General features: G+C 44.7%; 2 protein-coding genes across 14 annotated transcripts in view; one reads left to right on the top strand and one right to left on the bottom strand.

Annotated features, from left to right (window-relative positions):
* The window catches only part of MCF2L2 (MCF.2 cell line derived transforming sequence-like 2), a 229713-nt gene that overhangs the window by 65637 nt on the left and 136576 nt on the right, over positions 1-27500 (bottom strand). For 8 of the 9 annotated variants that reach the window (XM_075570686.1, XM_075570679.1, XM_075570678.1 and 5 more), the window contains exons 16-18: positions 8853-8919; positions 4733-4848; positions 3412-3481 (exon numbers count right to left, since the gene is read on the bottom strand). In XM_075570686.1, the coding sequence (XP_075426801.1) occupies positions 3412-3481; positions 4733-4848; positions 8853-8919 (253 nt within the window). The remainder of the gene's footprint in view (positions 1-3411; positions 3482-4732; positions 4849-8852; positions 8920-27500) is intronic. The other variant, XM_075570683.1, reaches the window with a different exon arrangement.
* B3GNT5 (UDP-GlcNAc:betaGal beta-1,3-N-acetylglucosaminyltransferase 5) overlaps positions 11471-27500 on the top strand; it is a 31437-nt gene continuing 15407 nt past the window's right edge. Inside the window, exon 1 of one of the 5 annotated variants that reach the window (XM_075570688.1) lies at positions 11471-11624. The gene's annotated coding sequence lies outside the window, so the exon portion shown is untranslated. The other 4 variants (XM_075570687.1, XM_075570693.1, XM_075570689.1 and 1 more) reach the window with 4 other exon arrangements.

Raw genomic sequence — 27500 nt, 5'->3', positions numbered from 1 at the left:
TCTCACTGCACACACTCTCACTGCACACACTCTCACTACACTACTGCACACACTCTCACTGCACACACTCTCACTGCACACTGCTCACAGCACACTACACACACTCTCACTGCACACTGCTCACAGCACACTGCACACACTCCCAGCACACTTCCCACAGCACACTACACAGACTCCCAGCACACACTCTCACTGCACACACTCTCACTGCACACACTCTCACTGCACACACTCTCACTGCACACACTCTCACTGCACACACTCTCACTGCACACACTGCACACTGCACACACTGCACACTGCACACACTGCACACTGCACACACTCCCAGCACACTGCTCACAGCACACACTCTCACAGCACACTCTCACAGCACACAGCACACAGCACTCACAGCACACTCACAGCACTCAGCTCTCACAGCACACAGCACACTCTCACAGCACACAGCACTCACAGCACACAGCACTCACAGCACACAGCTCTCACAGCACACAGCACTCACAGCACACTCTCACAGCACTCACAACTCACTTTCACAGCACTCACAGCACACTACACCACACCTCCCACTCCCCCTCCCTACCTTTGGTGTCGGCTGCTGAGATCGGAGCGGAGCTGGCATCAGGAGGAGGGGGGGTGTCAGGAGGAGGGGGGGGTGTCGGGAGGAGGGGGGGGGGGTGTCGGGAGGAGGGGGGGTGTCGGGAGGAGGGGGGCTGTCGGGAGGAGGGGGGGTGTCGGGAGGAGGGGGGGGTGAGTGAGGACTGGATTGAGTCACTGGATTGGTGGATGAAGATCATCCGGAAGTAGTTTGAAAAGGCTGCAAGTACTGATCGGTGTGCTTTAAAATACACATCCCCAATAGCAACTGTGCAGTCGCAAAGGAAACCAAACTTCCGCTGCATATTCAGCTGCTGAAGCAGCACTAGACTGTGGCTAGATGGGTCCATGGTTTCCACAATGCCTCTCGCGCGCCGCCCGCTCACCGTGCACAGCAAAAAAAAAATGCGCAGCCTGGGACTCGGAGGGCAGCGTGGGCTATGCCGCGGAGGGCCGGTAGGTGTGGGAGCCTGGGGGGGGGAGGAAATGGATGCCGGTGGTGGGAGGTAAGGAGCAGGTTGCGGCTGGACTCGCCGTTGCTAGGGGACGTGTAGGGCTTCCGGCCACCTCTTCCTTCCTTCTCTCCTCACTCCCTCCCTCTTGATCAGGCGCGCGGCGGCCATTTTTTTTTTTTTAATTAGCGCGACCCCGGGTCTAGCGCGGTCGGATCGGGTGGCCCCTGAGGACCGCGCTATAACGGGGTTTACCTGTATATATATATATTTATACCCCCTTGAGAAAGGTCCTATTCCAGGACCGAAACGTCGGATTGGGTGACTTATCTTTTTTATTCAGATGCCCAATACAGTTTTTCATGATTACTGAACCGAGTGCAGTCTTTCTTTACCGGACGAGAGAATGGTAATGTTGTTTTTCTATATATATATATATATATATATATATATATATATATATATATATATATATATATATATATATATATATATATATATATATATATATATATATATATATATATATATATATATATATATATATATATATATATATATACAGTGTAGGTACCTGCTTTACGGGTATGCCTTGACGTGGCATGCAGTGGCCAAAGGGTTTAACAAAATAACCCTTATTCATGAGATTACTATTATATTTCAGCCTTATTGGTAGGAGCGCAGGAATCGTTCTTCTTGTTTTTCTATATGTAAGGCCGATCTTTTTACCAGCAGCAAACTTCTATAGGGAGGAGCGCGGTATTGTGTACAGTTTCTCACAAATATAGCAAAGTACACAAGAAAGAACCATTAAAAGACACACAGGCGCACACCTTGGATAAAACTGTGTCAATAGGATCACCTTTGCCTGCGGCCAATTGACACAGTTAAATCATCATTGTAACCGAGGCATAAAAACTGAAATGCCCTTTATTTACTCTTACACATAACCTACATCAGGGGGCTCAACTCCAGTCCTCAAGACCCCCCAACAAGCCAGGTTTTCAGGATATCCCAGCTTCAGCACAGGTGGCTCAATCGGTTGCTCAGTCGAAGAGCCACCTATGCTGAAGCAGGGATATCCTGAAAACCTGACCTGTTGCGGGGGTCTTCGGGACTGGAGTTGAGCCCCACTGATCACCTGTGCAGGTTCCTTGCACTGTATTTATCCTCCTTACATCAAACTTTACAGGTTGAAGCATAGGCGGCAGAGTTTGGGTAAACTGAGCACATTCACAGGGGGAGAAGGTGACCAGTGACTCAGGGATCTGTACTGGGACATGTGCTCTTTAATAACCTTATTTGTGACGTTACAAATGATCCGGAAGGTAAAGTATGTATTTTTGCAGATGGCACACAGATCTGCAGCAAGGTTGACACTCTGGGGGGGAGGGGTTGTGTCAGTCTCCTACTTGGAGCTGTTTTAATGTAGTGCCTTAAGTCTCCTGGTTTTATCTATGCAGACGGCATTAGCTTGATAAATATAACAACAGGCAGTGAGTCTGCTTTCCTGCTATACACAATATATGATATATACACAATCTGAGCCTCTCTGCTGGGAAACTCTATGTCAATGGCACTGTGAGTTCCAACCTAACTATACTGAGGGTATTGTGGATTGATTGCGTCTGTGTCAGCGTCACTTCTCAAGCATATGCACTTAATACAACTATAGGTGTTCGCTGCTATATATATCATTGCAGGATTGCTGAGTCTTTGACCAGTTAAAGGCTCACTGAGTAGGATACGGTTACCTACAGTCTGCATCTAAACTCCAGAGGGGTTAATACCCTGACTTGCAGCATCCACTGTCCTGTCAAACCCAGGAATATTGCATTTGGGTTTGTACAATCATACATTCATTGACGGGGTTGCACGCTATTGAATATTTAATTCATTTTTTTTTAAAAACACTTAGTACATTACGTTTGGTAATATATGTTTTAAGTAAATTTATTAAAAGTTAGATTTTACAATATGTAGGTGTGCAGTTAGTGAATTCTTTAGGGGACTCATTCATTTTGTGTTCCCCTTCCCCCTCTTTTTGTCTAATACGTTTCCAGACTCCCAGGAGTTGTCACTACAGGGCCACTTCATTACAGTGCATGTAATATGTTTGCTGCACTCTGTGTGCATAAATTCAGTGTACTATTATATTCCTATGTGACACTGCACCTCTGGTAGAGCAAGACTGAATTAATATCGTCCCATTTCCAAAATGCACTGATTGCTGTGATCTGTAAACTTACATGTTTCTATACAAATACCCCACGTCTACATATGATTTTTATTTTGGTTCTTTGATACTTGCAACATGCAAAAACTACGACTAATAAAAAGCCTAAAAGTTATTACTTACCCTTTTTAAAAAGCACTTTCCAAGGGAATCCGTATTTTCTGTACAATTTTCCAGCTCTTTCAGAAAAATTCTATAAAACAAATACAACATGAAAGAGACTTGTACAGATGTGGTGAATATTGATCTGCGCCCTTTTGGATCCATTCAGCAAGAAGCAAAATAATTGACACATTAGCAATTATATTGTAACTCTCACTACCAATGTTGCTGCTCAGTAACGACAGTATATCCTTTTGTGCGCTGTGCATGTTCTAGAGCAGGGGAGCGCAATCTTTTCCCCCGCGCCCCCCTGCCGGCTGTCCTCTCCGCGAGCCCCCCTCCTTACCTTGGTTCCCGGTGTCTGGGCGTCATGACGTCACGTTGCTATGGCTTTGTGTTTGACGCCACGTTGCCATGGCGAGGCGTCTCCAGATGCCGGCCGAACCACGGTAAGTAAGGGTTACCGAGGCCTTCACCGCTACCCCGGCACTTCATTTAAGTGCCTTCGGGAAGCGTGCGGGGCCTATGTAAACCCGGCGCCCCCCGCAGTTAATCTTGCGCACCCCCCGGGGGGGCGTGCCCCCCCCCCAGTTTGCGCACCGCTGTTCTAGAGCAGTGGTTTTCAACCTTTTCTAGGTTAGGGAACCCTAAGTTAAATTCTGAGGAACCCCAACCATCTCTAACAGCAATACTGTGATCAGATGCATTGTAAATTCTTCTGTATTTGATACAATTTTCAAATGAAAATAACATTTTCAGGGAACCCTTTAGGGATGCCCGGGGAAACACTGTTCTAGAGCTCTTTGCAGGTGAAAGCACACCCCCTTGGTAGTACATGTTTTGAATTAGGTTTAGCAAGTGGGAATGCAGGTTTAAACTAAGTCAGGGGGTAATACGATACACACACTGAAGAGGCAGTTTGGTCTATTATCCACTCCAATGGAAAACTTCAGGTGTTTTCATCTGAAAAGCCCCAAAACGGAAGTATGATCCGGCGTTAACTGCCATTGACTTGAATAGCAGTTAATGTCACATCGGGTCTGTTATCCCTCAATACAATTTAGTGAATCTCCTCCTAAATGATATCTAATTATGTAGAGCGGGCGTGGCCAACTCCAGGTCTCAAGGGCCACCAACAGGTCAGGTTTTCAGGATATCCCATCTTCGGCACAGGTGGCGCAGTCAAAGACTGAGCCTCTAATTGAGCCGCCTGTGCTGAAGCAGGGACTGATTGAGCCACCTGTGCTGAAGCAGGGATATCCTTAAAACCTGGCCTGTTGGTGGCCCTTGAGGACTTGCGTTGGCCACTCCCTGCAGTAGAGCAATAGCTTGGCACGATTACCTTTTATGAAACTCGTAGATTTCCCGAAGGTTTCCAAAGAGAACGTCTTTATTGTTCTGCAGAGCAGCTGGAATCAGGGGAATCATCTCAGGATGTTCCAGCGATGAGGCATAGCCCTGAGGCACAGAAAGTGGGCACGTTTACATTTCGTTAATTGGTGTCAAAATGCAATTTGTCCACTTGATTAACAATTTTTTTTGTTTTTTTAAATCTATCCTAAAGTTTCAAGGTTATGTACGGGAACACTAATAACGGCAAACTGGCACTCTGTTACTAAAATATCTTCATTGTTCCAACCTGCAATGTTCTTGTTCTCACCGCAGGTCCTAAGGTAGCACTGCGGTCCCACGTGAAACAGTACCAAATGAAATTAAATACAGCACTTTAGGTTTACAATATAATTATTTATGAATAAAGTATCTTGTTAATGTAACAACATTTTTATGAGATCGCTGGTGTGCAAACAAAATAATACCCGTACAGTGACTCTGTTTGATGTCTTACTGCTGTTTAAGTTGTTGCGTTCAAGATAAACTCTAAATATAGGTTGTAGTTTTCTGTATCAGTTGTCAAAAAGGACCACAAAGATTCATTCATTTAATTAGCACTTCTTACTCAATAGACAAAATCGGACTTTTGCACCAAAACATAGAGTGTAAGCTCATCTGAGCAGGGACTGTAACAATTCTTATGTGCTATACTGTAATTGTGACGCACTCTGAGTCCCATTGGGAGAAAAGCACTATTTGAAATAACGTTATAATTATTATTATTATTATTAAGGAAAATTATAGCTACACCAATTTTAGATTGACAATAAACGCATTTCATACTAAGATTAAAACGTGAAATACTTTGGGGAACTTTGAACAAGATTCGATTTGCGGACGAATCTTAGAAGGCGGATTGGACAGTATAAAATGTGCCCCTGAAACCGCTGCCATTTTCGCTTCGCCTTCCCTTTCTGCGATTGGCACAACCTCCGCCGGCGAATGTTTATACATGAGCAGACATTCGCCCTCAAATACTCAAACGTTTGCGCCTTCGTGCACAGCTATTTGAAAGATGTGAAAACAAAGAGAGGGGGCGAATGGAGACAGAAGTCACGAATATCTGTGGCTGCGAATAAACGCCACATTCGCAGCGAATGCAAAAGTCGGCGGAAAATTCGCCCATCTCTACCAGGCCATCTACCAGCTCGTTTCTCTACGGGAGATCTGTGCAGCGTTGGAAAACTGTGGCTGCTCTCGTTTTAGATTGGCCTATAACGACTCCTCACTGGAGTCAGATGGTGTCACGCCAGCATAAAAGCATTTCATTTAAAGATTCAAAAGTTAAATACTTTCAATCAGTCATTGGTCTGTTTTGTTTCTCAGCTATCACAGTTTTACAAAAAAATTAAAAAGTTAGTGACCTTCATGCTTCTGTGAATTTTGTATAATTTTGCTTTCTGCGGTAACGAACCTTTTTCTAAACCAGGGGGTTCTCAACTGCAGTCCTCCCCCCTGTCCATCAACAGGTCAGGTTTTCAGGATATCCCTGATTAATCACAGGTGGCTCAATCAGTGGCTCAGTCTTTTTGTCTGAGCCACTGATTGATCCACCTGCGCTGAAGCTGGGATATCCTGAAAACCTGGCCTGTTGTTTTTTTTTTTTTGAGGACTGGAGTTGAGAACCCTTGCCCTAACCTGTTAGTTCCTCTTGGGCAATGCATTGCACACCACTGCAACAGTGACTGTGTCAGCAAAGCTATAATACATTTGTGAAATACGGACTGAGAATCCTTACGTCATTCCTATCTCATGTATAATGCATATATACGGTATCCAAGTCTAGTCACTGAAAAGGCAGCCTGTATCGGAATAATCCCCCTTCTGGGTAGGGCCTTTTCCAGTTCTATACATAGATGTGTCTAATTTTAACAGGCAACACAAATCAGGAAACTTAATACAATGAGTCAGTCGGGACATAAAGATTAATTATTGGGCCACTATTTTAGCATAATTTACCAAACTGTCTGATGCAACTAGTGGGGTAAATCCCAAACCTAGGAAGTATTTCGCCATTGTTTCCACCAAGCAAATCATGTGATGTGTGACGTACATTGACATTCATCGTGTGATGAAGGCAAACCTTGGGCAATTGCATAGGAGCCACTTAAAGCTGCAGACCAAGCTTTATCCTATGTGTGTGTGTTTTTTTAAATAAATCAGTTCTGTACTATGAGAAAATACTTGTAGCATTTTTTTAACAACTCTAAATGACATTGTTTATGTATTATAATGTTACAAGCATTTTTGGTTTCTATAGCAACCATTTACAAAGTCACATCCCCTTCCTCTTCTGAAACAGGCTCTGGCACACCCCTTTTTGAGCCCCGCCCTCCAGCAGTGCACCAATTGTATCTAGTGACTGCCTGGTCACATGATCTTCCCCACAGAACTTTGCATTGTGGGTACTGTTTTGCAGCACTGACAGCCATTTAGTGAACCCCCGAGACGAATCTTCACCGACCGATCACTGGAGAACTTAGCTAATTGCTTCTCATTGTGTGGATTGTATTGATCCACATATTAATGTGGGAAAAAAATGTTTAAAAAACAAAAACCTATCACCTTGGACTGCTACTTTAACAAAACAATACGAAACAACATGACGGAGGCTACAGTAGGTAAAGCATTGGCACACAAATCCAAAAAGTAGTTCTGCACGTACTTTATTGAGTATAATAAGAGCCTTATTTCAAAGAGGAAGGAAAAAAGACGCTGAGACTTTTACATCACAATGTACCCTTATTAAGGAGCTATGTGGGAAATAATAGGAATATATACTCTGGTAGTGCTGATTGTCTGGCAAAGTTGAAGGGCGCAGTGAGATTAAAACATGCCAGAATAACTAAAATATAACATAAACCGGATTTCAGCGCAGCAGTAACTTAAAATAAAGTGCACTAAAATAGGAGGATTAATGTAAATGAATCAGAATTGGGGGGACACTGCGTGAGGAAGCATACAGGATTTATCATCTTAAACTAATTACCATTGGACATACATTGATATTACATTACACTTTTAGCTATTGGCTTTACTTCCTAGCCTTAATTTCATCAAGAACTGTGTCCTAAATCAGCAACGTAATTATATTATGAACTACAACGTATGTAAATGTTTTCTCATTTAAACCGTGATTTCTATCTTTTGTTTTCTACTTGGCAAATGTGTATTAATAATAATAATAATAATTGTTTGTTCTTGTAGTGCTGCTAGTTTTACGTAGCACTTTACAGTGACACAGTCCCTGCCCTGTAGAGCTTACACTCTATGTTTTGGGTGCCTGAGGCACAGGGAGAAAAGGTGACTTGCCCAAGGTCACAAGGAGCCGACACCGGGAATTGAACCAGGCTCCCCTGTCCTAAACTCAGTGCCAGAGTCCGTGCCTTTACTCAGGGATATAACTCGGTCTCCTGGAAAATGTGCACACGATTTTTAGATGTTGGTACTAATGCTTTTCCACCATGTGCTCTGCATTACAACTGCTTTGTGCCATTTAGTTTTGTTTACTAAGAAGTTGTCAACTCCAGTCCTCCAGGGCTCGATTGAGCCACCTGTGCTGAAGCAGGGATATCCTTAAAACCTGACCTCTTGGTGGCCCTCGAGGACTGGAGTTGGCGCTCCTGCTGTAGATGCTTCCTGTTGAAAGTCACGATATCATTTATCTTGACATCATGCATCACATCACTGGTCCTGCAGGAATGATAGGCAACTCGTCATCATCAGGTAGGTATTTATTCATGTGTGTTGTCACTAAAGGTCTATTGTGACAACGTTTAAAGAAGAAAAGTAAAAGGAAGTACTGAATTGTGACTCAGTGTTGAGTCATCCAGATGTATCCATTCTTCCATTCCCTCCCTGTCATTCTACTTTTGGTCCAGATGCAACCATACACTATGCATCATCAGTATTGTTCAAGATGATCCACTGCTAATACCAAACTGGTTTAACACCGCTGCAGTCTTTTGTCCACATGACTCTAGTCCATAGCTTAATAAATAAGTACAAAGTCAAGTACATTTTCAAGTGCTTCGTAAGAAATGTTTTTGATCAGGATTAGAAGGCCTTACCTCTATGATACTTTGAAGCTCTTCAACATACACACGTTCCGTGTCTATTAATTCGTTAATGATGTGGCTGAGAATAAAAAGAAAGTATATTAACATTATCCTGCTTGCAGGTTGTGAAAGTTCTTACAACAGGTTTTATCCCAGTCTTATACTCTCATTTAAAAGGTCTTTGGATTCTTCTCAAAAACAGAACATGTATGTTAACACAATGGTTCTTTCTACAAACGTACATTATCAGTTGCTGTTTGTGTTATCCTATGATGTACTGTACTGTAAATACAGTATACAATTCCTTATTCACCATACATAATATTTCATTGTTACACCACAAAACCAGATGTTTTGGCAATTGGCATGCTCATTATAATAAACTCCAGATTCCACAACGTCTCCTTATTTGGCATGCTCATTATAATAAACTCCAGATTCCACAACGTCTCCTTTTTTGGCATGCTCATTATAATAAACTCCAGATTCCACAACGTCTCCTTATTTGGCATGCTCATTATAATAAACTCCAGATTCCACAACGTCTCCTTATTTGGCATGCTCATTATAATAAACTCCAGATTCCACAACGTCTCCTTATTTGGCATGCATATCATTATTACTATTAGAGCGGAGCGGGTTTGGATTTTTAGAATCCTACACCCACGACAGTAGGAACAACATGTACCCAAATTGCCCCAAAGTAGGCTTGGATTGCTGAGCGCATGATAACGTGGAAAGGAAGACAATAGCATTGCATAAAATAAAACGTATCTAAGAGTTCAAACAATAGGAAGGAGTTTCCTGTCCGAAGGAATCTAAAAATCGGCTCTAATGTGTATGATCTAATTAAATGACTAGTGCATTGCATTGTGGGGTTTTGTATGGTTGTTGGGTAATTGTATGTTCTAAAATTGCCAGGTCTGCATCCTTATCTACTTTTGGAAATGAATTACTACGACTACTACATACTGTACCTTTGCCGACCTGGAATGTACCCGCTGTTTATAAGGGTAAAGTATATGGCATCTATTCTCTGAAAATGTGTGACCTGCTGCCTGACTCCAACAGGGTTTGATTTTCAATGTTAAGATAACAAATCTAGCAATCCTCCGCAGCAGGTCGGTCCGACCTTGGATCCAATATAAGGTCTCATAACACCTATTCATCTGCTACTTTATTATCTAGTTGGTACTCAACTCCAGTCTTCAAGCTCCCCCCCCCTCCCCTCCCCAACAGGTCAGGTTTTCAGGATATTTGTGCTTCAGCACAGGTGGCTCAATCAGCTGGGATATCCTGAAAACCGGATCTGTCGGGGGGTGAGAACTGCAGATGAGCACACCTGACCTAGAATGGCGTTTGACCCACAGCTCATGATGGACCATTAATAGTCCGGTAGACTGACCCTATCAATTGGAAATGACAAAGTCAATTCCAGGTAAACCTCTTGTTAGAGATAACACTTAAGTTTCGTGTCCTCTTTCCTCACAGGTTAAGTTGTCTGTTGATGCTATTCTTAGAGCAGGGTTCTCAGAAATGCCATGTGGGTGTTAGATACCCCTGTAGGATTTTAGCAGTGTTTAGCATTGCGCAACCTACTTTAATTGCCCACGGAAGACACCACATTTTGTTCAAACGTAGATTCCTAGATGTTACACCTGGAGCAATCTTAATTACAGGTTTTGTTAATTGTTTAGAAATACGTTCAGCAACAGAAATAAGAATAGCTCATTTCAAAATCAAGTTTGTCCTTGCTATTTATTTCACAATATTAGTTATTCGGTGATGTCACTTAATAGATTTAGTTCCTGGAAATCTATTCTAACACACTGGGTAACATCTTCCTTTGTGGCGAAAAATAGATTGTAAACTCTGCGCCAGCCATTTCTTTTCCTAATATGTAGTACTGTGTAACACAGGGGTGGGCAACGCCAGTACTCAAGGGCCACCAACAGGTCAGGTTTTCAGGATATCCCTGCTTCAGCACAGGTGGCTCAATCAGTGGTTCAGTCGAAGAATGAAGCAGGGGTATCCTGAAAACCTGACCCGTTGGTGGCCCTTGAGGACTGGGAGTTGCCCACCCCTGGTGTTACATGAGCAGACCACTTTAGGTCAGGGGGTTATTACACGTTTCCTGCCGTTTTAATAATAATGTGGTGGGACCCCCATGCTTGGCTCTGTTTACCAGTATATTTATCATTGTACTTGTAGCATATCTTTCAAAGGCGCTGTTTTAGATATTAACATCATCCTCTCATTGCGATAGAAAAGTAGCATGAGAATTAATGAGGGTCTTTAGAAACCATCAACGGTCCAGGGCCCTCCGTTTGAGAACCTTTGCTCTGGTACATTGATTGGCTGAAGAGAAGTATTATGGCCTTGGATTCATAATCCTTGATTTCATATCCACAATGAGTGCAACCAGTGGGACCTTGTTTGACTGCTTTGGGGTCGTGCCAGTTAATACTGTATTCCTCACACATCTTTTTGAAGGCGTTGCACTTTTGGCCAGTTGACCTGCCAATGGTAAAAACAATACACAGCAGTGCAGGGGTTAATTGGCATGTATACTCAATCCTCCCACCAGTTTCTATTCGCCCCCATGTGTCATCTCAGGCGTCCCTAGCAGAAATCAGCGCCTTCATTAAGCCTTTTGCTTGCTGCTGGAGAGGTCGGTGACACCCAGCAGAATATAAGTTGTGGCCATTTCCCGCAACGAAGAGGTTAATATGCAACCGGACAACTGAAAATGGCACTTTGGCTGCAACAAACCGGTTTTATTCAGTAAGTGACTTTTTTGATTAAAGCAGCTGCAGCCAGTAATTGAATTCATTGTGTCAGACGCTGGTTACTAGGATACAATACGAGCCTACTTCATATCTGCATTGATATTTGTAACTTGTAAACTAATGGTATTAATTGACATGTATTTCCCTGGGATATTCATCTACATGACTGCAATTACCATGTTGCCTGCACGTTTCTGGTTGTGCTGATTGGATGGGAGGGAACTCCCCCCAAACCCCCTCACTGCTCTCAGTTCCTCGGTGTGTGTGTCACATGTGCTCACTGAGAAAGGGCAGCAACGGGAGAGCTTGGGAGGAAGACTTGTGCTAACTATATTGGGAGCGTTTTGCTCCTATGTTGGATTTAAGGCATGTTTGACTGGTAAGTCATTTTGTTTTGGGGAACACGGTAAACTTGCTGGTCTGAGCACTGGTAGGCTCCTATCATGGAAGGGTGGGGGGTATCCAGCACTGTGCAGGCTCCTATCATGGAAGGGTGGGGGGTATCCAGCTCTGTCCATGCTCCTATCATGGAAGGGTGGGGGGTATCCAGCACTGCAGGCTCTTATCATGGAAGGGTAGGGGGTATCCAGCACTGTACAGGCTCCTATCATGGAAGGGTAGGGGGTATCCAGCACTGTACAGGCTCCTATCATGGAAGGGTAGGGGGTATCCAGCACTGTACAGGCTCCTATCATGGAAGGGTAGGGGGTATCCAGCACTGTGCGGGCTCCTATCGTGGAAGGGTGGGGGGTATCCAGCACTGTGCGGGCTCCTATCATGGAAGGGTAGGGGGTATCCAGCACTGTGCGGGCTCCTATCATGGAAGGGTAGGGGGTATCCAGCAGTGAACTTAGAGAAAACGTCTGGTAGCTATTGGAGTTTATGCCACACATGCCTTGCAAACCATTTGGTTTTATCGTCCTAGGCTAAAAAGTCGTTTTATACATGGCTTGATTTTTGCGTAGATTTTAAACATTTTAGCCTTCATTCTGGCTTTTAGGATTTATTTATTTTTAATTAATTTTTTTTACTGTTTTTGAAGAAAGTGAAAAGCCCAAACTGTATGTGTATATAAAATTATTATTCCCTCGCATAGACTTTAGTGGTGTTGCATTAAAACATTTTTGCTTATTTGTACATGGAAAATGTCAGTTGGATTAGGGTAACACAGATCTCCTCACACTTTTTAAAAAAAAAAAATACGTCAACCTTAGCCTGTAAGTCTTGCCTACTTTGGTCAGGTTGGAGCTGGCAGTAAGAGCGAGGCAAAGTAAATCAAATACTTACAAAAAATGACCAAACTGTACTGGGTAATGTGCTAAAAAGTCCCTATTTACAAGGGGAAATAGTACTAATCCCACCTGTGGTTTCTTTCCATAATCACATTCACAGCTTCAGAGCCTAGTAAACACCCCTCCCTATGCTATTTATTAACAAGACTTCTTTGTCATACGACTGAACAAGAAGACTATATCCCCAGCCTCCTGTCCTGGACGTGATTACCCACAATGGATAATTGGTGTTATGTGGATGACACGTCATGCACTTTCTACATTAAAAAGCATTTCCCTATTTAAATTTAAAAAAAAAAAGTGTAAACCTCAAGGTAAAAAAAAGGACCCGTGGCAGCAAAAGACTGAACTTTTGTTCCCTCCTATATAACTGTTCTGTTACAAACCTAGTCTCTACAGTGATTTCCTCAATTTAACCACTTACTGGACTTAAATGAATTGCTGCGTAGTGTTCCTCCGAAAGTGAACGTATTCAGATTAGTACAAATATAGAAGTCGGTGTATTTACTTGGCAGTCGGTTCTATAACCTCGATCCTGCCCCTTATTAAAGCCAGCACTGATTGTGTGTATATAATGATGACTTTACACACTGAGCTGCTGAAGGAGTGATAATAACGACACTAAGGCCGAGTCCATAGAAGGACAGGCCGTGCGTCAATGAGGATGCCTTTAGAGGGGGCTCACGCGAGCGTCCGCAGGCGTGCTGAGGCGCTGGAGTTTTCAGCCGAGCGCCAAGCTGGATGTTTTCAGCCGGCAGCGCACTGAAAAACAATCAGCGCGGAGCTGCGTCAACGTCACGGCGCCGTGACATCGACGTCAGTGCGTCGCGGGCGATTGGCCCAGCGACGTCACTGCCCCGCCTCCCTCAGTCTCCCCCTGCCTCCGATCGCGCCCGCTGGCTCGCCTGCATGGGCATGAAATCGCGCAGATTTCAGCAGGCGAGCCTCGGCGTCAGCGCGGCTCGGAACTCCTCACCCCTCTATGTCCCGGGCCTAAGTCTGAAGCAGGGGATCCTGGTTCAATTCCCGGTGTCGGCTCCTTGTGACCTTGGGTAAACTCGCACTATGTCCCTGTGCCTCGGGCACCAAAATCATAGATTGTAATATCTGGCCAGGGGCTGTCTGTAAAAGAAATAAAATAAATTCCTATGCGCTGCATACCGCACACTATACTGTAATTGTGAAACGCGTTGTCGCATTGGGGAGAAAAGCACTATATGGAAGCTAATGTATATCTATATCTTGGGAAAGGGTTTGGCTGAACAAGTCTTATTTTATTCTGTTTTTGGGTAAATAAGGTTGAACGTCCCGTATTTATCTGGCTGGATAATTGAGCTTCTATTCAAAATAATTGGTTCTCACAAAATACTAACCCCTTCAGTGCCAAAATGACCAGTGGTGGATTTCCCAATAGGCCCAGGCCTAGGCAGGCAAATTTTCGCGCCCCCCCTTCTGCAGCATCATGGCATCAAATTACATGGCCGACGCATTGCTGTGACATGTCACATGGCGACGCGTTGTCGTGGAAATGATTTGTCACGTTGCGTCGTCATTTTGGCGCTGCAGGAGCAGGCTACCCAGTAAGCAAAAAGGTAAGTGCCTGTGGCCGGTGCAATTTTAAATCCCCCCACTGCTCATGACTCAAGCTGTACGCCATGGCCACTTGCGCTTTTTAGAAGGGCTGTTCATGATTGATTTGTGGGCAACACTGAAGGGGGGACCTTCCTTCACTTCCTGTCTGACCCCCTGAATGAATCATGTGATCCATCAGTGCCGGAGGGTCTGTGAGATGGTGGTGGCCTGAAGGAGGTAAACCTAAATTATTATTTTTTTTGGTACATGTTCCCTGACCGGATTGTGGTCGCACTCTATTTTGAAGGAGCAGTCTCATCCTTGACAGCCCCCCCAAGCCCTGCCCCCCCATTTTGGTATTTTTTTTTTTATATATGTATAGATGAATCTGAGGTTCTCTGGAGATGATCCGTGTATTTAAGCTGTGGGTGCTCCCCTGGTTCCCTTACTTACCGGAGAAGGTTCTGCCGGTGCTTCATGGAGGCCATTTGGTACACCAGAGTTTGAAACCTCCATTTTGTTTCCCTGGAGGGGACTACCGGCGCCACCTTTTCCGGTTATCTCTGAAAAACAGGATCTCCCCGGGGCTGAAATTGACGTGTTTCAGCTCCGGAGACCCCCTGCGTGTGCGCGTGCCTTTAAACGCTTTGGGTGCCACAGCCCCTCTGTCACATCATGATCACGTGATTTTAGCGACACTAAATACAAAAGAGGACCCCTCTTCTGTTTCCCTGTGCGCCAGATCACGGTCAGAGCTCCATAAGAGCGCAGAACACGATCTCCCCTGGAAAAAGTGCAGTAAAAGATCATGGCGCACACATCATGGGACCCCTAGACTGCCAGACACCATGATACAGTGGCTACGTCTTGGAGGAACCCAAAGGGTTAAAGGAATAAAAATTGAGTTTCTAACGTATCAAGACAAGTGTTTAACTTCTACCTTTTTTTTTTTATTTATAAATATATTTATGGTTTTATATTATCAGTGGGTACTGCAAAGATAGATCGTCTCTGCTACTTGGGGTATTCCCTGCAGTTCCATAAAGTTACTAGATAAGAAATTTTGACGATTACAAATGATCGCACATTCTTTCTCAATGGCGAGAAACAGAAGTGTGAACGCACAGCATTGCAGAACCATTTTGGCTTTGTAACGTCTAAATTGTGGGGAAATAAACCAGCTTAAAAATTGACTGTAGAAGTTAACTTGGGCTCAAAAAAATTAAATTGAGTTGACCGATGTATGGAATCGATGACAATCTGTAGGGAAAACACTATACACTGTAAGAAGAAGAAAAAACCCAACAAACTGTCTGAGTACTAAATGACTGGAAGGGATTATGTAAAAAGAAGAAAAATCAGCTGATGGTTACATCAGAATATTAGCTAACTTCTACTTTAAAAGCAGTCACATTGTGTTCATCTTACCACAACCCCATTAGTGTTTTGTTTATTGGGGAAGGAGGTGGGGGTTTGGTGGCACTAAGTGCTGGACCCAGTACACATCCAATATTGTATGGTATACCATAATTTATTTTGAAACAGTGACCCCTATTTCCTAGCCTTAAACAGAACGTCTAGGGATATTTCTTCATCTCAAATCAGGATAGAGTATCGGGGAGTTGACCTTACTAAACGTTGCATGCGTTGGTGACTTTATAATATGATGTGAGGGAACAAATCATGCCCATAGCTGATTAGTTCCTCTTGTCCTGATACCTGCTCTTGTATGGCTCTCTCCCCCTTCCCGTCTTCCTGGGTACATGCACTTCCCTGTGGTTATCCAGTTCACCAGCTGATTAAAGCTGACTTATCAGTCACTTATAATGTGGAGGAAGCCATACAGGATTAGGCTAATAGCCAGCCATGGAGCCTCCTCCCTCAAGTTGCAAGGCAACCCCCCCAGATGATAAATGTCACCTTTTTGTAGCATACAGTAAGTAGGTCCTTGTTGTATTTGGTGCTGTCTGTTACCTAGACATTAAAGAGGCAACCCAAGCAGTTAAATATATGTAACATTTGATTACCTTTTATTGAAAACTGGTCTAACTAGATCAGTTGTGTAATATTAGATAATATGGTCTGTATTTTTAACACCTAATGCCTTTTTTGTCATGTATTAATCCTTTTGGTTGCCACAGCAACTATTTAGAAAGTCATATCCACTTCTCTTTTGGAACACTCGCACCTTTTTTGATCTCTTTGGCAACAAAGTATCAAACAGATCTGTTGCTGTGTTCAAATCGCAGACTGTCTAAGGCTGAGTCCATGGTGACTCAGCCCGTGCGGAGGCGCGCTGAGGCTGAGGGAAAGCGGGTGCTTTCCCTGGCCTTGGTTAGCGCGGTGTCAGGGGGTGGGCCAGTGATGTCACGGAGCTGGTTCGCCCTCATTGGGTGAACTGCTCACGTGACCGGCCCTGCGCTCCCGTGAGCGCTTGAATCTAAAATTTTCCTAAGACCTACGCTTCCGCACACTTGCGGAAGCGTGCGCGAGCCCCTGCTAAAGCCGCTCTCATTGCGGCTGCAGGGGCTCACTGGTAAGAGAGAGCGCGCCTCAGCACGGGGCGCTGACCATGCCCGAGGCCTAATAGGCTTCGTCCATAGTAGGCGTGTGCCTGTACTTGCCGAGATCTGTCCTGTTGCGCGATGGGTGGGGGAGGGGCGCGTGCCCGTGATGTCATGTGAGCGGTTCACCCTCATTGGCTTTGTCAAACCCGTTTGTCTCGCCACGCATCGGCGTGTGTGAACTATGGACACGCGCGTTGGCCTCCATTGGTTTGTCTTTGGCGCGAGCGATGATGCTCGTGCCGTCGGATCCACTATGGACGCGGCCTTGCTCTGAAAGCTGTAACAATGTTGCACTTGGCAATATGTTGCATTTCAGACTGCAGCACGAAGTTAGAAGGCGGCCATTTCGTAGGACACACAATCAGGATTTTTACAGATTTGTAACGAGCACCAAACGATTGCCGGCTTGGGTAAGAATGTAGAATTATTAATTGTCGCATGATTTCCATATAAAAATAAGAAAGGGGAAGTAGTATTGCTGCTTTAATATTATTCTATTTTACACGCATATTCTAAGGGGTGGGGAAAAGCTTCATAACCCAGTCTGATTTAAATACCATGCTGCATTTAAATTAAATTGCAAATAGCAAGGTTCTGTGAGCATGAAAATTAGCACACTAGGATAGTGTTGAAAGTATGAATTTTGCTAGTTTAGTGTGTTAGGCATCATGGTAGTGAGCAACAAAGGTGTGTCCCTGAAACCTAATTTACTGCTTCCTCCATTACTATCGAGATCTACCTGACAGGGTTTGGCTTTTGTGTTGGTGTCTGTTAAGCGTGTTTTAAAAGGCTATATACTGTATTGCCTTTAAACCAGGGAAGCCCAACTCCAGTCCTCAAGCAGCCCCCCCCCCCCCCATCCCAAAAGGTCAGGTTTACAGGATATCCCTACTTCAGCAAAGGTTGCTGTGACTGAGCCCCTTGTGCTGAAGCACAGAACCTGGCCTGTTGGCAGCTATTGAGGACTGGGGTTGGCCACCCCGGGTTTAAAATATAACATGTAATTCAATTGCTGTATTTCCTCGATTCTAAGATGCACCTTTTTTTTCGATTTTCACATGTCTGAAATTGGGGTGCATCGTAGAATCGATGTTTAAAAAAAAAAAGAGAGAGCGGCCTAGGAGCACAGCTGGGGAGGAGCGCGCTGTAACACCGGGAGTTGACCGGTCTCTGACTTCTGGTGTTACAGCGCGCTCCTCCTATGCCGCTCTCCTCCTGCTCAGGTCTCGTGCTATGATGGTCTTCTCCTGCTGCCGCCCACCAGTTGTCTTAACTTCAAACTTCTACAGACTTGAGACCTGTCCTGCCACCGCCCGCTTCATCCTCCGCTGACATGGGACCTCGCCTGAAACATGGTGAGTGAGACGTAATTTTCCTCGATTTGTAAGTGCCAAATCGATGGTGCGTCTTACAATCAAGGAAATACGGTATTTGGTTGCTTGCTCACTTTGTTTTTTTATTTATGCCTTTATGGTTTCTCACATCAGAAATACAGACTGTAACATGGAAATGATTAATGGATGGCACTTTAGAGGTCTGTTCAATGAGTCTTTGGCCGATCATTGCGATCGGCTGCGTTGGAGCTGAAACACATTGCACACAGCTCTGGGGACCGCATGGTGCACAAGATATATTGTTTGTCATTCAATTACAGTTTGCAATATTTATTTTTTTCCCCCCTCACTGTGGACTCCTAAATATAAAGCCGCTGTGGCTCACACTTTTCTGGTAATGTGTGATTGACCCAAGTGGAACTATTGTTTTTTGTTGGATAAGTATTCTTGTTCAGGAAAGTAAAAAAGTTAACATGATGGACTAAGGCAGGGGTGGGCAACTCCAGTCCTCAAAGGCCACCAACAGGTCAGGTTTCCAGGATATCCCGGCATCAGCACAGGTGGCTTAATTAATTAATTGAGCCACCTGTGCTGAAGCAGGGATATCCTGGAAACCTGACCTGTTTGTGGCCTTTGAGGACTGGTGTTACCCACCCCTGGACTAAAGTATAGTCACTGAAGCTGTAAGTAGCACAGTTAAATTCTTGGGGCTCCCTATTTAAATCCAGGGGGGACGGGGGACGGGGGGAGAGCCCATCACAGATGGCTACTTTTTGAATATGAAGACAGGCAGAATTTGGTAATGGTTTGTGTATAAATTACATTTTTGTTTCCTAATCCACATAATCTCTTCCACTACATGTATGGGCCTTGCACGGTGTCGTGTGTTCCTTGCATTCCGTTGGTAAATTCATAATCTAAATAGCAGATGGTTTTTATTTTTAAACTGCAATTTGTACATTATGTACCCATTCCATGGTGTAGGAAAGAGACCAAAATAGAACATGCTGCTTTCTGCCTATCTGACTGGAAGGATAACTGGATATGTGCTAAACGGGTTAATCCATAAACTAGTTTATTGCTGAAGGGTGTGATTGGATGATTGGATGACTTGATTGCCCTTTATTTGCCTCATTCTCCTAAACTGGTTATCACATGGCTATCCTATATTAACCGGATATTTGTTTGAAAGTCTGATGCGTCGTTCATGTCAAATATGGTAACATTTCCTGAACAAAGCAATCAAATATACATATTTCCTGAAGTTTGTGTTTTACGTATTCGTAAATTGGAGCTTTCCTCAGCCTATTTAGTCTTTAACCTGCTCAAGGGGCAAGATGCTAGCATTATTATATCATAGGCTCCGGAAACCGTTTTTCAGGTGGGTCTGTATGGCTCGTTGCATGTCATTACCCAGAATCCTTGCCTTTGGTTTAAAGCAGCAGTTCAAGCAATATCCTACAAGTGTTTTTTTTTTTTTTTTAAATCAGTTCTGTACTATGAGAAAATTCTTATAGCATTCAAAAAAAAATGTTTTAAAGACATTTATAATTTTTCTAGTGTAGGAAGCATTTCCACAGTGACAGCCCCTTCCCTTTCTGATAGGCTCTGGCTCTTGAGCCCCGCCCTCTCTGTAGCAGTGAACCAATTGTATCTAGTAACTGCCCAGTCAATCATATTCTAGGAACTACATTGCCCACAATGCTGTGCAAGAACTGAATTAAATAACCCTGAGCAAGCTATTGATCTGCAGCTTAGCTAATCACTTGTCAGTGTGCAGATTGTAATGATGCACATATTGAATGGCAAAAAAAATATAGAGATATGTATGTAGGTATGTCCCACTAAAAGCACTCAAGCAACAATAATAATGAAAAAATGTGTGTTTGACATGAAAAACACTAAACAGATATAAATATAAAAATAATCCGCAAAGGATCACCACAACTGTAGAAATATAAGAATATCAGGGTAATACTATGATCCTAAGTAAATATAGAAAAAAACCAGGATCTTACTACTCAGGTGAAAAAAACACAGAACCCCAGCAAGCTCTTTTTGGAAACCCCTGAGCCCCCACTGTGGTCTTTCTCCCTCCTAATAGAGGCAAATGAGAATTTTAATCCTAATAGAGGTATATTAGTATTTTATCTGGTAGTGTTAGGACTTGCGAACAGGTGTCTGCCTTGACGTGGCTCGCAAGCTTACAACGCTTTGGCCAAAGGGTTAAACTAAATGACCCTACTTCAAGAGAATATATAAGTATTTTACTGTGTATTTCTGTCATGTTGGATGTAGCATTGGGCTTCTCTGTCGTCTGTTGTATACTCAGGTGAAAAAAGAGAAATAACCTCCTGAGATATATAAAGACCGGCCGGTCAAAATATTATCACAACAGCTGTATGCTGTGAACTATTAACTGCTGATAACAGTAATTGCCAGAAACAGTACCACCTAGGTCACCAAGAAAACAAATAAATAACATATGGTCACCACTGATGAAATAAATAAGTCATTATGTATACTTGCAGATAATCATGAGTATAATGTCCTTGTAATGAAGTCCTAGGCTTGTATGAAAGGCAAAAAGTTGGTGATATTGTTGCAGAAAGAGTTCACAGCCGATGAAAGGGATCGAAGGGGAGTACACACAGAGACTAGCCAGATGTGGCGTTTCGCACCTTTGCGTCTTCTAAGGGCTTGATATATAATTTTTTTTTTTTTTTTTTTTTTAAACGGCAGCTTTAATTGTAGCTTCAATCGGTGTATGACCTGTGACAATTGGGTGAATGCCGATGTACTCATGGGTCTCTTGACTAAATGTTATAGATGGCATTAATGCTTACAATGCAAAACATAAGCCATATTTCTGTTATCTGGGAATCTACAAGGTCCCCCCCCCCTCACCTCGCCGGGCGCGCGTGCTGCAGTGCAGACTGGCAACGCAGCCTTACTGTTGGCATCTTTTCAGGTATAAAACGAAATCGTCCCCCGCAGCTGAAAATGGTGCTTTAGCTCTGGCGACCCCCTGTTTTCCCACCCATAAGGGGGGAAATAAAGAGGTTGGGTCCAAATGTAAAAAATGACATGAGAACTTTTTCCTTGCCAGGAGAATCTATTTGGAGTCTCTTTCTGGTGTATTGTTCCTCAAAATTGTTCTGTGGTCACCACTTGTTTCCTGGTCTCTGTTCCACATTCGTGCTGTTTCTAAGGCCGCGCTTATAGTGCCGGCGACATCGCCCGAAAACAAATACATTGCCGCCGCGTGTGCTTATAGTGCGCGCGACAGCGACGTCGCCGAAACTGGAAGCCGGCAAAATTTGATTTTTCAAGGGCTGTCGCGTCACGTAACGGCCCTTGAACAAATCCAATTGCTTGAATCCCGTGACCCCGCCGCCCGGCGAAACATAACTTTCGCCTGTGGAGACGGGTGACATCACCCGCCGCGTCGCCGTCGCCAACGACGGCACTATAGGCACGGCCTAACACGGTTCAACACATTCTAATGCTTTATACCAAAGGTTCTCAACCCCCCCCCCCCCCAAACAGGTCAGGTTTTCTGGATATCCCAACTTCAGCACAGGTGGCTATGTCAAAGACTGAGCCACCTGTGCTGAAGCAGGGATATCCTGAAAACCTGACCTGTTTGGGGGGGGGGGGGGGGTGTGCTTGTCGACTGGAGCCCCTCTGCTTCATACAAGTTATTGAGGCAAGATGGTTTGGAATCATCATATTTTAGAGGACCGACCATCTGCAATAATACATTAAAACAAAGTAATCTTGCTGTTCCATATTGAGCCCAAGGGTATTTTTGTGTGGCTACTAGCCCGTAGTCTTCTTTATACCCACAGTGATTTTCATTACATTAAATAACATGTTGTAAACTTTAATAATTGCAATTCTACATGTGGCAACCAATATGTTGGTCAAAGCAAGAGATCTTGGTTCCTGCATATTAAGGGTTTTTTATTTTTTTTTAAACCGAACTGCGTACTGTTTTCAAAACTGAAAATGGTGCACAATAATATTAGTGAATAATTGGGAGCGTTAAGTGGATATGAGGGGGCTGGCTGGGCAAATTGTAGTCAACTGTTTTGGGTACCTAGACGACTCTAACGTTGCATACATATCAAAATGTACAGTGGCTTGTTGCGATTTACAAAAATATATTGTTTATTACATTTATAAATGTATAGCGCAGTGGCTTTCAATTTTTTCTTTCTTTTTGGGCAGGTGCACCCCTGTTTCTCAGAAATCACTCATCCTATCCTCCCTTATATGCAACACAAACACCCTTTTCACAAGCACACACCCATTACTCATCCACACATCTTGAACGTTCCACGTTCAGCCTCACATACTCGCCCTTTTATTCAACACACTCCACATTTATCCCCTTAGTCACACAGCAGACTAACCCTCATTCCTAATCCCAAACACCTTGTTCCCCTGACCCTTCTCTTGTTTGCACCCAGTGGCAGATTAAGACCCGCAGGGAGCCCTAGGCACCAAGATGTGGGGCCCTTTCATCACGGCGGCCCACCTCCTGCATTGTCGCAGCATCATGATGTTGGGGCGACATCTGGTCGCTATGGCAACGCGATCCTGCTAGGGGAACGCTCTGGAGGAGTCTCTTCCCCCCCCCCTCTTTCTTTCTCTCATATATTTATATATAAAAATATCTCACAATTTATTTAGATTTTTTTTTTAACCTTAAGATCTCTCCCCCCTCTCCCCTCTCTCCCTCTCTCCCCTCTCTCCCTCTCTCCCTCTCTCCCTCTCTCCCTCTCTCCCCCTCTCCCCCTCTCCCAAATCTATATACAAAAGCAGCCATTTTCAGATAATACCCAAACCAACCAAAAATGAATTAATCATTAAAGCAACAGAAAAGAGTGCGCTTTCCAAATAATCTAACTATTAAGACCCCCTCTGCAGCCGATACCTTTAGGCTCTGTGCCCTTATTTCACATGAAAGTATTATGAAAGCAAGTCCTATCCTATTCCATCCCTAGCAGCCTCTGTACTGATTGGCTGCTGCCTGTCATGTGACTTCCTCCCTCTGGGGGTTACCCAATGGACCGTGGGCTTTGTGGTCCTGCTGCCTTCAACTGTTAAAGCATTGGGTTTGGAGCTGGACTACAACTCCCAGAATCCCCTGCATGTATGAGACTGAGCAAGGAGAGCAGTAGAAATGAGGGGACAGTGCCCTGAAAGCGCAGAGCCCTGTGTAAGGAAACCATTAAGCACAATGCTCTGGGCCGGGTCCCCCTCTGTGCCACGGACAGCAGTCCTGGCACTCCCCCCTGTTGGTTGCCCTCTACGTGCCTAATGGATCATTCTGGCCCTGTTTGCACCACACACCCAGGGTTGCCACGACTACCGGGTTTGGCCACGTACCCCCGGGCTACGGGTTTACGTTGTGGACCTCCGGGTGCCCGCGTTCAGCGGCGTCCTCCCGGCATCTCCCCCCTGCAACTCCTGTCAATATGGCTGTTGCCATGTAAACGGGAACGCGACGTGACGTCACAGCGTCATGTGACACCACGTTGCCATGACGGTGGGACACGGCGCCAAGGTGTCTCGGCAATGCGGCGCCATTTGACACCGCGCAGGCATGTTGATGGGAGATGTCCAGAGGATGCCGGGAGACGCCGCTGCTGAAGGTAAGCGTTAAATGTAAAAATGTTGTCTCCAGGTCGGCCATCACACCTCAAACATGTCAGCTGCTCAGCGAGCACATCTTGCCCTGGGTGGAAGAGGCGGCGGTTTGCATCCTCTACGTCAAGGGAGCGCAAACTTTTCCTGCTGCGCCCCCCTGTCTGCCTGCTCCGGAGCTGGCGCGTCCCCCCCCGACCCCATCCTACCTAACCCGCTGCGTCATTTGACGCTGGTGACTTTACGTCACATGACCCCGCGGCGACGTGTCAAATGCCTTGGGGAAGACCGCGGGACCTCTGCAGCAGCCCGCGCTCCGAGACAAATCTCCCGCCTCACAGTTTGCGCACCGCTGCTCTGCGTCGGGGATGTGCAAAGGTTTCCCCGCTTCTTGCGCCCCCTCCTCCTCTCAGGAGCTGATCCACATAAATGTAAGCTTTGCAACCCTCTGATTCCCAAGATATTTGGCAGGGAAAGTGCTGCTGGTAGTGTGCCCTTCAGGGGAAGCAAAATGTTCTTTAAATCTCCCATGTCACGCAGGTCGGTAGGAAGCCATGACATCAGCCTGGGGTCCCCTGCTTCCCAGATAATGGGGGGGGGGGGGACGGGGGGACGTACACAATTACTCCTCTAAATCTGTAGGTGTGTAATAGGGGCTATGAGTTAAGATTTCCCCCTCTCCCTCCCACCCCCCATATCCTTTTTCAGATGTTTATATTTAACTCAATGAACAACTCAAGGCTGTAACTTGTTTAACCACTGGGTGACGGTTTTGGCAACTGGTGCGTATGTTGGACGTCACCATAAACTACCATATGCAAATATCCAAACCTTCGCCGAAAGATAAGCAGCGTAAAAACTGGGCCAGATCCGCGCCATAACTTATTTATTTATTTTTTACATTTTTATTTATTTAACAAATGCCTCCCGCCCAGAGTGCAGGGGCGGAAAAACAGTCCGTGCGAGGCGCCTTGGCCCTGCGTGCGCACCTTTTGCAGGGAATGAGGCACGACGAAATGGTTGATTTTTGCGGGCACCTTGGGTCGCATGCTTTTGCCAGCGCTGCTAAGCATTCTGGGGTGAAATTTGACCGTGCCCAGTGGCTGTCGAACATTGAATTTGCCTCCCATAATACTTGCAATGCGGCGCGTGGTCTAGGGCAGGGGTGCTCAAGACCACCCCCCACACCCCCCAACAAAAAAAAAACAGGTCAGGTTTTAAGGATATCCCTGCTTCAGCACAGGTGGCTCAGAGGCTTTGACTGAGCCTCTGAAGCAGGGATATCCTTTAAAACCTGACCTGTTGGGGGATTCAGGACTTGCGTTGAGCATCCCTGTTCTAGTGCAGGAGGGTGATCTATGTCGCAGCGTGGGAACAGCAGGCCTGGCGTCTCCTGACTCAGGTGAGCTGGCTGCAGTGCAGTGACGGGGTTAACCTGACCAATTATAATGAAACGAAGGCCCTAAGAAACTTTGATGTAACTAAAGTAGATCATATATAATGCTGGATTGTAAGATTTTAATTCACAAGGCTTGCATTATTTATATACGGATCATAGAAGTTGTGATGAAGAGAAAAAAATATATATTCTCTAATAAAGATCAGAACGAGGCACTTAATTGTGCTTATGAAAAGGGGTTATTTAAATAAAGTGCAGTTTGTTCCAATTATTACTGCATGAAATAGAAACAACTCAATGTTTTAAAAACATTTTAAATATATATTCTATAGCGCCACAAATTCTGCCGACTATAATCTATCTAATGCACTTTGGCATGGCTTATTCTACTAGCAAACCAATGCACAAAAAAGGCTTTTGAAGAACAGAAAGAAAAAAATACTAGTATTTTCTGTTTGTTGCTAAGCAAAAATGCTGTGTGGCTTCATCCTAAGCCTTCAGCTTGTCCTACAATACAAATGCAAGGGCAGCGTTTGTAATTTGGGTGTCTGAAAGAGAGGAGTTACCAGACAATGGGAAAAAGATGCTGAATACTCCATTAAAACAATGACGCCTTGAGCACCTACAAAGCAACAGCAAGTCAAGCGAAAATGCTGCTTTAATGGCACTGCAATTCTTTACTCAGGATAACATTTGATGTTTTAGCCATCACTGAAAAAGAACACCCTGAAATAGAAAGCATTGTGTAAGCCACAAGTGGGCAACTCCAGGCCTCGGGCCATGAACAGGTCAGGTTTTCAGGATATCCCTGCTTCAAAACAGGTCTCAATCCTGAACCTGACCTGTTGGTGGCCCTTGGACTGGAGTTTTTATCCCCCGAAATTTTTTTTATTTATGAAAACGTATCAAATGACCTACGGTGCAATAGTCGGTTTGGCGATGTATAAGGTACATCTCCGCGCCTAATTAACTGGTTTTTCAATTGTCCCTGTATTCACTGTGCCCTTCACTCATTACATCACTCTTGTAATTATTTTTTATTGGTTTATTTTTTGCTTTTTAAATCTAATAACATGACGATTAAGATCTGCCATTTCCTAACCGGAGGATTGGTGAATAACCGTGGCTGCAGATTTGTTTCATTAGAAACAGCATGTTGATGTGGGTACAGCCCAAATCTCTCTGTGTGTCTCTCTCTCTGTGTGTCTGTGTCTGTGTCTGTGTCTGTGTCTGTCTCTCTGTGTCTCTCTCTCTGTGTCTCTCTCTCTCTGTGTCTCTCTCTCTGTGTGTCTCTCTCTCTGTGTGTCTCTCTCTCTGTGTGTCTCTCTCTCTGTGTGTCTCTCTCTCTGTGTGTCTCTCTCTCTGTCTCTCTCTGTCTCTCTCTCTCTGTCTCTGTCTCTGTCTCTCTCTGTCTCTCTCTCTCTGTCTCTCTCTCTCTCTCTGTCTCTCTCTCTCTCTGTCTCTCTCTCTCTGTCTCTCTCTCTCTCTCTCTCTGTCTCTCTCTCTGGTCTCCAAACTCGGTTCTCAAGAGCTGCCAACAGGCCGGCGTTTATGAATATCCCTGTTTCAGCACAGGTGGCTCAGTCAGAGGTAATACTGTGTGTGTGTGTGTGTGTGTGTGTGTGTGTGTGTGTGTGTGTGTGTGTGTGTGTGTGTGTGTGTGTGTGTGTGTGTGTGTGTGTGTGTGTGTGTGTGTGTGTGTGTGTGTGTGTGTGTGTGTGTGTGTACACCGGTATTACCTCTCTGGACATAGTGACCTGACCGGCTTGGGTGGGGGGGGCGCAGAATTTCCCAGAACAGGGCTGTTGCTAGGGGGCTGGGCTGCTTCCTCCATCCTGATTGGCTGCATTACCCAGCTGCAGCCAGCCAGGAGGTGTCAGGAACTGTGTGTGTGTGTTGCACCTTTCACCATTGTATCCAGCATCTTTTGGGGGACGCCACCTGCCAACCCTAGCAGCTTCCTCAATCCTGATTGGCTGCTGCTGGGTAATCCAGTCAATCAGGAGGTGGTGTCAGGAGCCTGGGGATGGGGCAAAAGAGAGGAAACAGCGT

The sequence above is a fragment of the Ascaphus truei genome, chromosome 14 (genome assembly GCF_040206685.1).
Source record: "Ascaphus truei isolate aAscTru1 chromosome 14, aAscTru1.hap1, whole genome shotgun sequence".
Lineage (NCBI taxonomy): Eukaryota > Metazoa > Chordata > Amphibia > Anura > Ascaphidae > Ascaphus > Ascaphus truei.
This window is presented reverse-complemented; position numbering and strand designations above follow the sequence as displayed.